Source organism: Nothobranchius furzeri, chromosome 11 (assembly GCF_043380555.1).
Source record: "Nothobranchius furzeri strain GRZ-AD chromosome 11, NfurGRZ-RIMD1, whole genome shotgun sequence".
Classification (NCBI taxonomy): Eukaryota; Metazoa; Chordata; class Actinopteri; order Cyprinodontiformes; family Nothobranchiidae; genus Nothobranchius; species Nothobranchius furzeri.
In genome coordinates, this window is record NC_091751.1 from 68112665 (window position 1) to 68125698 (window position 13034).

The 13034-nt window shown below is 43.0% G+C and overlaps 1 protein-coding gene across 1 annotated transcript in view; it reads left to right on the forward strand.

Annotated features, from left to right (window-relative positions):
- The window catches only part of slc1a7a (solute carrier family 1 member 7a), a 104706-nt gene that overhangs the window by 64879 nt on the left and 26793 nt on the right, over positions 1-13034 (forward strand). Inside the window, exons 3-4 of the mRNA XM_015957661.3 lie at positions 374-589; positions 11671-11713. Coding sequence (XP_015813147.1) covers positions 374-589; positions 11671-11713 — 259 coding nt within the window. The remainder of the gene's footprint in view (positions 1-373; positions 590-11670; positions 11714-13034) is intronic.

Below are 13034 nucleotides of genomic sequence, written 5' to 3' on the forward strand. Positions count from 1 at the left end.
CCCCCCACCCCCCAAGAGTCTCAAAGGAAGAGCTCTGAAAGGTGTATTAGTGGTAAATGTGGACTGATTGCCCCATTTAAAGATGGTTTCTGCACAGGCACCTCCTCTGGTTTGAAGAAGGTTCACTGAATTTGGTTAAGTGGAGCAATCATTTCTAGCAGCATGAGCGGTGACAGAAGACTCGTTTTACAAACACATGAAGTCTGTACCAAGATTAGGATGCCAAGTTTTAATTATTTTCTGAAGGTGTAATTCCAGCCGGATGAAAAGCGGTCCAGAGTATAAACATTTAGCAAAAGCTTTTCTTTCCTAAACGTCGTCACATTCATGGATCTTTTCGTCTTTCTCTTGTCTCCTCTGTCTGGGTCGTTAGTTTGATGTCAGGTCTCGCCGCCCTGGACGCCAAATGTTCGAGTCGTTTGGGCATCATGACCATCTCCTACTACCTGTGGACCACCTTTGTTGCTGTGGTGGTGGGGATTCTCATGGTGTACATCATCCACCCGGGCGGCGCCGCCCAGAAGGAGGATTCGGAGGAAAGCAAGAAGCCAATGACGAGTTCTGCTGACGCTCTGCTGGACCTGATTCGGTAAGAGGAACATTTGTGTTGTTTGGCATGAGAGGCGTGTGGTCGTTCCCATGGCAACGTTGCTTCACACACAAACACACGTGTGACTTGATTACACGAGTGTGATTTTGAAATTACAATTTCAGTCACAAAAAGGAAATGAGCTTATTTTGGTTCTTTCGATGGAGTCTCATCTACAGGCTTTATTAGATGTTACATTCCCTGGCCACTTTATTAGGTACACTGTGTTCTGGGACCAGGGTGGATCCCCTTTTACCTTCTAAACTGCTTTAGTTCCTCAAGTCATGGATCCAACCAGCTGTTCCTCAGAGGTTCTGGTCCATCCTGACATGACTGGATCAGCTGCATCCATGATGAGAACTTCCCATTCTGCCACATCCCAAAGGTTCTGGACTGAGATCATGTGACTCAGGGTCATGTTCTAAAAACTGGTTAGAGGTTTTTTGAGCTTTGCGACATGGTGCACGATCCTGCTGGAAGTAGAATAAGAAGACGGGTCAATGTGGTCATAAAGGGATTGACATGGTCAGCAGCAGGGGCGTAGCACCAAATTCTGGGCCCTAGGTACAAGTCTTCTAGGTGGGCCCCATGCTCAATTACTTAATATCTCTCTTAAACATTTTTTGTCATGCCATAAGACAAGATAATAAATATGATCTTAGTTTAACCTCTATATTGAGCAAATACAAATGCCAGCATAATAAAAGTGAAATGCCCAGACTTCACATATAATTATTTTTATTTGCCAACAATGTGTTCAAACAAAAATCCTGGAATTTATTTTCCAGTAAATGCCCACTGACGGGTCTTCATGTTAGCAAAATCACTTATGAGATCTTTAAAGTCCAATCCTTTGGCTAATTGGCTTTCAATAGAAAGAAGAGCTAGGCTGTTCAGTCTATCCTGGGACATTGTTGATCTCAAATAATTTTTCACCAGTTTCAGTTTGCTAAAAGCCCGTTCACCCCCAGCAACAGTCACAGGTAGTGTGCAAAATATCCTCAGTCCAATACAAACTTCTCCAAAAATGCTCTGTAATTGCATCCTGTAGATGGCATTAAGCAGCTCAAGAGGATACCGAATGTGTGGAAATGTGGCACCATATATTGTTCTCAGGTGTATCATCTCATTCTCAAATTCAGCTGTGAGATCCTTGTAATATTTTCTCATCAGTGCCTGGCATGAAATCTTCATCTGCTCTTCAGTCATGTCTGTCATGGTGCATGATGTTAAGCTTTGCTGATATGTATTGATATATTAAATACATATGACATGAAATAAACCAGGTTCTCTCTGTGAATGTAATGTACTCTAAATTTTATAATCCCTGCATTATCAGCCAAATTATAAGATTGTCCATTTTCAAGATCAAATATAAAGAAATTTAAAATAGGCTTAAAATATCTAACCAAGTCAATAACAATCCTCTAACACCAGTGTCATCATGCTATACGAAAAACAGTGGCAGCTTCTCATTCCTGAGATTACCACGAATCCATCGATACCAAGTTTGTCCTGGTCCATGACTGGGAAGGAGCTGAAATATCCACACAGAGTGAACCTGTTTTTACTGCGAGGTCCGCAAATTAATTGGCGGCGGCCGCCCACAATAATAATTCTGATTAATATATATATATAAATTAGTGTTTTCACTGATAACACTAATTAATTTATATTTGATCTTGATGGTGAAACTAAAGGCGTTTAACACTGAACACCTAACATGAATGCAGCTTCTGAGAGCTAGCTAATATCAGCTAAAACTGTGTTCTGCTGCAGCTCACCTTCCTTCTTGAAAACCCTAGTCAATACTTGCTTCTGTTCAGTTAACTTTTTCTCCTTCTTTTCTTTTCTTCTCTTTTCTGGAAGCCAGATTTCCCTTTCTTGGGAAAAGACATGACTGACTCTCCTGCCTCCAGCTCTGGCTGTCGGCATCTGCGATGTCTCATAGCTGTACATGCGGCCGTGCAGCCCCCGGCCGCTGGTGTGGACTAAACCACATTGCACATTTTTAAGGGGTGATAGATGCCTCGGAGATTATTCAGTTATTATTTTTAAGGCGAAATTCTGTTTCTTAACCCCTTTATCCTGGTAACGGGAAGTTTATTAAGACATTAAGTAAGTTGGGGGAAAAAAACAACAACAATAAAACATTTTTATTTAAAGCTGTCTCAGGGCCCCTCCCTGCAGTGGGCCCTGGGTAAACAGTACCCTTTCCCCCCCCAGTCCGACGCCCCTGGTCAGCAGCAGGGATGTGTATTTTTGAAATTCTGGCGATACGATACATATCACGATACAGGGGAGACGATACGATATATCACGATATGTTGCGATACATTCAGTCAGACGTTACAAGCAATTTTTTTGCTGAATTTATTGTAAGAATGTTCAAAAAACAGTCCAAACTGATACGTAACATGTTTAACGTGAGGTATCTGAACCATGATGGAGGGATTTACATTTCAATGGGGGAAACAAAAACCCGTCGCACACTGCTGCCAACTAGCGGGTGGCGATTGAATTGCGCAAAACGAAAAGAAAATACACAAATGTTTGCATGTAAATTCTTTCAAGAGTTACAGTAGATACACGAAATATTGATGTAATAATCACAGGAAAAAATATCACGATATATTGCCATATCGATATTTCCGATACACGGCTTTTGAATATCGATATAATATTGCTGGGAAAAATATCACAATATATTGCCATATCGATATTTTCTTACATCCCTAGTCAGCAGCAATACTCAGGTAGGCTGTGGGGTTTGAACCAGGCTCTACTGGTACTGAGAGGTCCAACATGGGATAAGAACATCAACCCCCACCAATCAATACCCCAGCAGCAGTCTGAAGCTTTGATATCAGGCAGATGGATCCGTGCTTTCTTGTCAGTGGCACCAAATTCTGACCCGACAGCTGAGATCCAGACACATCAGACCAGAAAGTATTTTCCAGTCTTCTGGTGCAGCTCTGGTGATCCTGTGTGAACTGCAGCCTCAGGTTCCTGTTCTTAGCTGACAGGAGAATCACCTGGTGTGACCTTCTGCTTTTGGAGTCCATCTAGAGCAGCTGGTGTGCTTTTGAAGGTTAAAACTGAATCATCTCTGAGGAGCAGTGGGCTAACATCGGTACTTCACCCAGGGGGAATCAGAACCATTAGTGTTTGGGATGGAACCGCTCACCTTCCGATGAGGGAAGCTCTCTTCCGCGTTGAGCTATGGCTGCTCCATAAAGCCTAACTGACCGTTAGCTGCCACTCATAGATTTTCTCATCTTCAGACCGTTCTCTGTAAACCATAGAGAAGGTTTTTGTTCAAATCCAGTAGATCAACCCAAGTCCCTTGAGTCGCCTTCTTCTTCATTCTGATGCTGAGATTGAAATTCAGCAGGTCCAGAGGAATAAATGCTGCCTTCTGATTGGCTGATCAGATATTTGCGCTGACACGTGAGTCAACTAAATTTTCATGTAGATGATTAGTTTGTGGATTGTTTCAGTTGAGAAGCAGCCTGCTGTTCTAAGACTGAGGTGGACAAGCCTCTCCAGGTCAGAATGCAAAGCCTGCAACCTTCTGTGCCAGTGGGTTATGGTGCTAAGCTAATTAGTGCTGCTGAATGCTGCAGCTGTTGGGTTAGAGGTAAACCTGTGTCGGGCCTGCTGGGAAAACGTGAGCCCAGTCAGTTGGTCGGTGGATGAAAGCCAGCAGCCTGGAAAAGTGAGCTGCGGAGGCGGAGACCGGAATGTTCATATGTGTATACCACACCACTGACACAGGCCACACACCTAATACTACTGTGGGGTTTTTAATTTGTCAAAACATATTCCTAAAGTCACAAATTAGAGTATAAATTAGCCCTCAGTTAGTTGTATTCTCATAACCAGAATCGTCTTGAACTTAGAGCCAGAACTCTAAAAAGACGGGTTGTAAACTGGCCGGTTCCCGAAATCCTACCATGTACTGAGCGTGTGTGTGTGTGTGTGTGTGTGTGTGTGTGTGTGTGTGTGTGTGTGTGTGTGTGTGTGTGTGTGTGTGTGTTTACAGAGCACAGCTGTGCTTTGGATTTATCTCACAAAGCTTCTTTGCAGCCCTCGTGTCTATCATGCAGGCGTGCTCAGTCATTCACTTCCAAAGCTGCAGTGGTGGTGTGTGTGTGTGTGTGTGTGTGTGTGTGTGTGTGTGTGTGTGTGTGTGTGTGTGTGTGTGTGTGTGTGTGTGTGTGTGTGTGTGTGTGTGTGTGTAACAACACTGTATAAATTAGTACGTATGGAAATGTGCGGCTTGGACCTAAACCCCTGAGGTCAGCGTGATCCATTCCTGTGATCTGTTCTACGTCGGACTCAGAACAGGCTACTGGATCACTAAGTGATTAAATGCTCTCTCCAGTAATCTCAATTTATTGTTTCTGAACATTGTGGCCATATGTTTTTAATATTGCTGTGCACGCTACAGAACACTGCATGCATTTTAATCTCTTTGGGTTTGACCTGTTTCAGCTGTTTTGGGTGATTTTATTGAATTCTACACATTTAATATGTCTTCATCTAAGCTAAAGAAACAGTTGCATATCACATGATTTATAGTTTCAGATCTGATCTACATGCTCAGAAACAGTTTACCTTATTGGGAAACTCAGAGGTGGCTGGTGGGGTCTGCAGGCTTGGGATGTGATGTTGGAAATCCCGCCTACGCTTCCCTGTTCACCTTCATGTTTGGATTTTTTTTTAATAATTTTGAATCTAAATCTGCTGAAGGTAACTTCTTTATGAAGCAGAGACAGTTGTGCTTTCCATTTCTTCTGATCATCCTTGAGATGGTCCTACACCTTCATTGGTGTCCAGCTGTGGTGATGACACTGACTGGACTTGATTAGCAAAGTCACACACCTGTCGATATATGACCTCACAGCTCACAACGCATGTCAGAACAAATGAGAACCATGAGGTCAAAGGAACTGCCTGAAGAACTTAGAGACAGAATTGTGGCGAGGCACAGATCTGGCCGAGGTTACAAAAACACCTCTGCTGAACTTAAGGTTCCCAAGAGCCCAGTGGCCTCCATAATCCTTAAATGGAAGACGTTTGGGATGACCATAACTCTTCCTAGAGCAGGCCGTTTTCCTTTAGTTACAGCTGTTCATGTTATAAGTCTCTTTTTTACCACTGGTGTTTGTGGTTTTTCTCCCCCCTTACGTTATTAGTTATGTTTCCTGCTCTTCTTGTCTTTAGGTTTTATTCTTAGGTCATGTTAGTTTCCTCCCTGATTAGTAATTGAGTTCACCTGATCTCTCTCTCCCCACACACCTGTAGTTCATCTCCCTCTCATCCTCCCCTGTGTATATAACCCTGTCTGTGTCTCAATTTTTTGTCAGTTCATTGTTCTGTTCAGTCTTGTCTCGTTCCTGTTCCTAGCTTCTAGTGTTTCCAGAGTTTCTAGTGTTTCTAGTGATTTCAGTGTTTCCAGTGTTTCCAGTGTTTTTCATTACTGAGTTTAGATTTTTGGTTTTGGCTCCCTGCCTCTTGGACTACTCCTAAATGAAGGATTTTATTTTCATCACCCACCTCCTGCCTCGTTCATCTGGTTATCTGCATCTTGGGTCCTAAACATCCTCCTACACCAACTCGTGACACAAGTGGGATGGCGATGTAACGGGGAGCATAAGTAAAGAAGTCCTGGGGCCACTCCTATTTGTCCTTCATTTACTCCCTACACAGACATGGTGTTACGTTTCATCTATTTGCAGATGACTGACAAGCTTGCTTCCCATTGTAGGAGTTGGTAAATGTAGTGCTTTAAGAGCTTAATATATTACCTCTACTTATGACCAATAAGCTGTGATACCCTATATAGACCCTTTTACGACCTACGTCATCAAAAGTTGTGCGCGCAGCCTGGCAACGAGAGTGAAGGCTTCCTCATTCACACTCGATACTAAAACAGCGTTTTAAACCCTTTGTTTAGAAGTTCTGAGCACATAAAAATGTCGGGTTGTTGCGTGTATGGATGCCAGAATCGCTTCTCTTCAAGCAGCGGACTGAAACTTTACAGAATTCCGAAGGGAGCGCATCCATTTCAACAAAATCGGAGGTGTCTGTGGCTGCAGACCATCAAAAGGGTTGATGAAAACGACTGAAAACACGATCCGAAATGCTCGAGTTTGTAGCGCCCATTTTATATCAGGTAAGGTAATTATGTACTAAGATTACACCAGAAAGCTGGTTAACGCGTGTTCTATTAAATAAAGTAAGTTGTGTTTGCCGGTTTGCTTTTAAGCAGTCTATTTATTTACAGGTGAGGTTTTCTGGTTTTCCCATCCTAACACAAAGCTCAACTTTGAATAAAATTGCTGCTGCATGACCCAAGTCTGGAACATCAAAATGACAGAATTAAACAAATGTATACGCTTTATTTCATGCTTCAAATTAACATTTCATTCTAATTCATCTGTATTTTCCCACTGCATATTAGTATAAACTGTATTTCTCTAAAATTAACACGATTGTACTCTGAGCACGCTAAAAAAGAAACCTATGCTGTACTCACCCTGCCATGCAGGTACAGTTGGCTGTGAAGACATAGTTCTCTGGTTTGTTTACTATGACCCAAGCCTCGTACATAGCAGTCTTGTGTCCTTGTCTTTGGCTAGGAAGGACTTCTGCCTTCAAGACGCAAAACTCAAGAGTCTATGTCGTGATATTTTACTTTCTGTACGTGGCCACAGACAACATAGTTGTATGCATCTAACGATTTGTATGCCCGTAGCTTCTCACGTGTGTACTTACTGGGCCTCTCCACTAAAAACGTATATATATCGGGCCACTGGAAATCTGGCCACGCACCTACATCTTCCACCCATTCCGTAATGCCACAGGGATCCGGGAGTCTGTTGCCATTCGTTAAAGTGAGTTTAATAATATAACATTCAAGATTTGCCGGTGATAACCCCGCAGCGTAGCTTGATAAAGCCTGAAACAACGCTGTTCTCTGTTGCCAAGCTGCGCGCGCATTCTCGCTGACGTCATATTGTTTACAAACAGTAAAAGGGTCTATAAATATAGAATATCAACCTGCTTGGTCTTAGGATGTTTAATCAGAAGATTCTAGGATTATTTATTTATTCAGGGTTTGTAAACACTTCGTTTTGATTCAAGGAAAGAGTCAGGTTTTTCCATTCCATTCCATTTATTTGATAAAGCAGCATGTGAGCTGACCAAAGTGCTGTACAGGGGTAAAAAGATATAAGGTTAAACGAATAATATAAAAGAATAAAACAGCTAGAGCATGGCACAAAGAACCAACCAAGAGAAGTCAATAAAATCGGTAAAATAATAGTGTAAATTATATGTATTCCTTATATAGGAAACATTATTTCTGATTGGCTTAATGAACTGACCTGAATTGGAATTTTTATTATGTGAAGTGCCTTGAGACGACGCTTGTCGTGATTTGGCGCTATATAAATAAACTTGAATTGAATTGAATTGAATTAAATAAACCATCGATAGAATAACTAGGCAGTAAAAGCAAGCGAATAAAAGTAAGTCTTTAAGTGAGACTTAAAAACCCCAAAGGAGGAGGAGAGTCTGATATTCAGCGGGAGATCATTCCAGAGTTTCGGAGAGCAGACAGAAAAAGCTCGTTCACCACGGGTTTTGCAGCGTAGACGGGGAATCTGTAGTAGGTGTAGGTCACCTGAACGGAGAGTCCTGCCCGGCACATAAGGAGTGAGTAACTCGGATATGTAAGGTGGTGCTAAGCCAGGTTTATACAAGTAAGAATTTATTTTCCAAACAATTAAAACATGACAAGTTAACTAATATTTACTGTGATGGGTGGATCTAGATGGAGGAGATGTGGTGTATGGTGCCTATGTGTGAATGTGATGTTGTCAGAGCTTTCGTTTCTAGAAGAACTGAGTTCTGGGTGTAAAATGGAAAGAATTTGGTTTGCGTTAAGCTACGAAGTTGATTATTATCAAAAAGCATCAGACGCTATCTGTGTGTCTACTTCACCCGTTTGGATCTGAGATGTCAAGGAGCCGATGGTCCTAATGCACGTGGTTCGTAGAAAAACCCTCGATGCGACCAAGTCAGTCCTGAGTTATCCGGGTCACACGATAGATGAAATTGGTTGCGTCTTTCTGCGTAGCTGAAGGAGCAAGTTGCTTTGTTCTGAAGGAACAGGTTTGTCTGTGTCAGATGTGCAGCAACCTTGACGGCGTGTCAAAGATTGCTCTGGGTTAAAGAGACTTCACTACGCACGGCCGTTTCCGTAGCTTCCTCTACAACTAACTCACGGTGACGTGAGCTCTGTTTTTAAAGATCGTCATATTTTGATTATCTAACAAATCAGCATTGGACGTGTAAAGGAGGTTTTTACCAACAAACCTCAGAAAACACCTTCTTTCTGATACCGGATGCTCTGATCTGGGGTAAAGAAATATCTATGTGTCATGACGATTCACTTAACTTTAATTTACCTCTAATGAACCTTGTGTGAGTGTAGATGATGATGGCCTTGTCATATCAAACATTACTGATTCATATATCAATCTTTCAATGTAATAATAACATAACATTCATTTCAAAGATGAATGAAAACGTTTCATTTAACATTCATATAACATTTGTTATATAGTTGTTATACCTCAAGTGGAGGAGTTTAAGTATCTCGGGGTCTTGTTCACGAGTGAGGGTAGGAGGGATCGGGAGATCGACAGGTGGATTGGTTCGGCGTCTGCAGTGATGCGGACGCTGAGCCGATCTGTCGTGGTGAAGAGGGAGCTGAGCCAGAAAGCCAGGCTCTCGATTTACCGGTCGATCTACGTCCCAATCCTCACCTATGGTCATGAGCTTTGGGTAATGACCGAAAGAACGAGATCGCGGATACAAGCGGCCGAAATGAGTTTCCTCCGTAGGGTGGCCGGGCTCAGCCTTAGAGATAGGGTGAGGAGCTCGGACATTCGGGAGGGACTCGGAGTAGAACCGCTGCTCCTCCGGATTGAAAGGAGCCAGTTGAGGTGGTTTGGGCATCTGGTCAGGATGCCTCCTGGACGCCTCCCTGGGGAGGTGTTTCGGGCATGTCCTGCCGGCAGGAGGCCCCCGGGTCGACCCAGGACACGTTGGAGAGGTTACATCTCCAATCTGGTCCGGGAACGCCTTGGGGTCCTGCCGGAGGAGCTGGTGGAGGTGGCCGGGGAGAGGACGGTCTGAAGCTCCCTGGTTGGGCTGCTGCCCCCGTGACCCGGACCCGGATAAGCGGAGGAAGACGACCACGACGATAACATTTGTTCATCAACCAAATTATTATTTAATGATTAATTAACTTATAAGTTTTAAATGTTCACATTATATTTAAGAGTTCATTCTTTGATTAAGCAACTCATCCGAGCGGAGAGTGTTCACTTTATTCAGAGGCATGAAGAGTCCTGTAGAACGATAAGGGAAGCTTGAGGCCTTGAGGAGGGAACGTGATGTTGACGATACGTTATCATGTGTTCGGAGCTGCAGAGAGGCTCTGAACTCCATCTGATGTGATGCAGAATCCTTCTGGCTTCAGGAAGATAGAGTGTAAAATCCACTATAAGGGCTAGAATTAAGTCTGCAAATGACCAGTGGCATCTAGGTCAATGTGTATGTGGAAATTGACCATTTCTGGACATTACACCCTTAGATGGACATCTAATGATTCCTTTGTGTCCCGCTCTGAACTTGAGACAGTTCTCCACACCTTCATCTCCTCACGCTTAGACTACTGTAACTCTCTTTTCACGTGTCTGAGCAGAACCTCCCTGAACCGTCTACAGGTGGTTCAGAACGCCTGTGCTCGGCTTCTGACCAAGTCCTCCAAACACACCCACATCACCCCGCTTCTCCTCCAGCTTCACTGGCTGCCAGTCAACTTCAGGGTTCATTTCAAGATCCTGGTTCTGGTCTATAGGGCCTTACATGGACAAGCACCATCTTACATTGGTGATCTTCTTAGTCCCTACACCCCCAGCAGGTCCCTGAGGTCCAGTGATCAAAGCCTGCTGGTTGTGCAGCACCAGGCTAAAGACCAAAGGTGACAGATAATTTGCTGCTGTGGCCCCCAGACTCTGGACCTCTCTCCCCCTGAGCCTGAGATCAGTGGACTCAGTGGTCTCCTTTAAAAAGCAGCTGAAGACTCACTTGTTCAAGCTGGCTTTTGTATGACCTTCTTCACCTCTCTCTCTTTATTCTGCTCTCCCCTCCTTTTCCACCTTCCTCAGGATCCACTGGTTTCCCTCTTTCCTGTTCACTCTCTCTCTTTCTTAACATTTTTTATCACAATCGTCTATTTTTGCTCATTTAAAATATATTTTAACCATTTTCTAAATTATTTTTTATATGTTTACATGTTTTGTTTTTGTGAAGCGCCTCGTGATTTTTATCTTGAGAGGCGCTATAGAAATGATACTTTCTTCTTCTTCTTTTTTCTTGGAATCCCATTAAAATCCGTCGTAGATGAGATCATTAGACCACTAACAAACAAACATGCAGTGAAGAGTTTCTTCTACCTGAAGAACAGCTTGAGAGATTCCTCATCTGTCGTCAGCTAACTGAGTATTTGATTTTCTTGCATACGAACAGGCTTGTTGTCATTAAAGTACTCATTTAACTTGGGACTGTTTTTATCTGCCGTCTTGGCTAGGAGTCCATTGCAAAAGAGACGTTAATCTTACTTCATGTTTTTCCTAGTAAAATAAAGGTTAAAGGAAAACTTAATGGTGGCCATGGTCTTCTTTCATCATGCAGACGTGAACAATGACTGACGTCAGAGAGCGGCTTGCGCTCAGAGCTTAATGAGGCTTTGGCTCTTCTTACTGATAAAATCGATGCTTTAAACAAACATGAGGGTAATTACTACCTCCAAATGAAAGTCCTCTCATGAATTCATTGACTGTGTGTGTTTTTAGATTTATGATGCAGGATGGTCATCACGGTGACCCTGCTTTAGTGGGATATCTGTGTGTCCTTTATAAAGGGCCTTTCTAAAGCATGTCTTACATCACTGGCTTGTGTTTGACTGGAGATAGTTAACACGTTTCCCTTTTTCACAGCAACATGTTTCCTGCCAACTTGGTCCAAGCTACATTTCAGCAGGTAAGATAAACACTGAGGGTTAAATCAGCAAGTAAACACGAGAAACTTAGAAAAAAAGAGGTTTTTATACAACTTTACAGAAAATGTAATATTACATTTTGAGTAATATTTTTTTTCCTCATTTATGCCAAAGAGCAGCTAATTTGTTCCCAAGTTGCTAGCAGACAGTTTGCTAACACCATTGTAGCATCCCTAATAGACAACAATAAATAAAATCAAATTGAAAATGTTTTAAGGGATTCTTTGCAACTTTTTCCTATTTTAAGATCATTTTCTTGGGCTAGTATGTGCTAAAATAACTCTTTACAGGGTGAATGAAAGGCCACCTAGCCCCTCTGTCGCCCCTTTTCCACTTGCAGCTTCAGACTGTTCGGGATTTTATCAGATTTTAATTTTACTTCCACAAAAGGCTAGTTTTAGATTAGATATTACAGAAAACGGGGAAGGCTTGTCCCTCGTTAATTACAGGTGAGGCAGGATAGCTCGCTGGCTGCTTCCAGGCAGGAAACTTTAAGTGCACTGTGAGCTCGCGAGCGACGTGTTGGAGACTTCTGGTCCAAACTTATATAGACGTGAACATCTTAGGTGTGTTCTTGCTGTGCGTTATTTCTAATTCCATGTTGTCATTCTTTTTTAAAACACAGAAACGGTTTACCGTTTCGGCGACGGCTGCCAGCTTCTTCAGGCTGACGCTGATCAGCGTCAGCCTGAAGAAGCTGGCAGCCGTCGCCGAAACTGTGGCGTCAATAACAGGTAACAAAACCGTTGTTTTAAAAAAGAACGACAACATGGAATTATCTAGATGTGGGCTAAAGTAGCTGAGATAATTCACGTGCCACAAAATACATGGAAAAATCTTCTTACTGGGATTTTCCTCTATTAACCTAATGATACATTGAACAAACAACACTTCCACGACAAGGACAAGGTTTTATAGAAGGGGATCTTCATACCTAACACAACATGCCACCCAGCTCCTGGTGCAATCTACCGTCATCTCCCGCCTCGACTACTGCAACGCCCTTCTAACTGGTCTTCCAGGCTGTACTGTGAGACCTCTTCAAATGGTCCAGAACGCAGCGGCGCGTCTGGTCTTCAATCAGCCAAAAAGAGCACACGTCACCCCTCTGTTCATTGAGCTCGACTAGCTACCGCTAGCGGCACACATCAAATTCAAATTGCTAACACTAGCATACAAAGTCCGAGACGGTACGGCTCCCATCTACCTGAATCCTCTTGCAAAGGCTTACGTCTCGGCCCGGCCGCTCCGGTCATCACAGGATCGTCGGCTAGCAGTGCCTACACCACGCTCAGGACAATC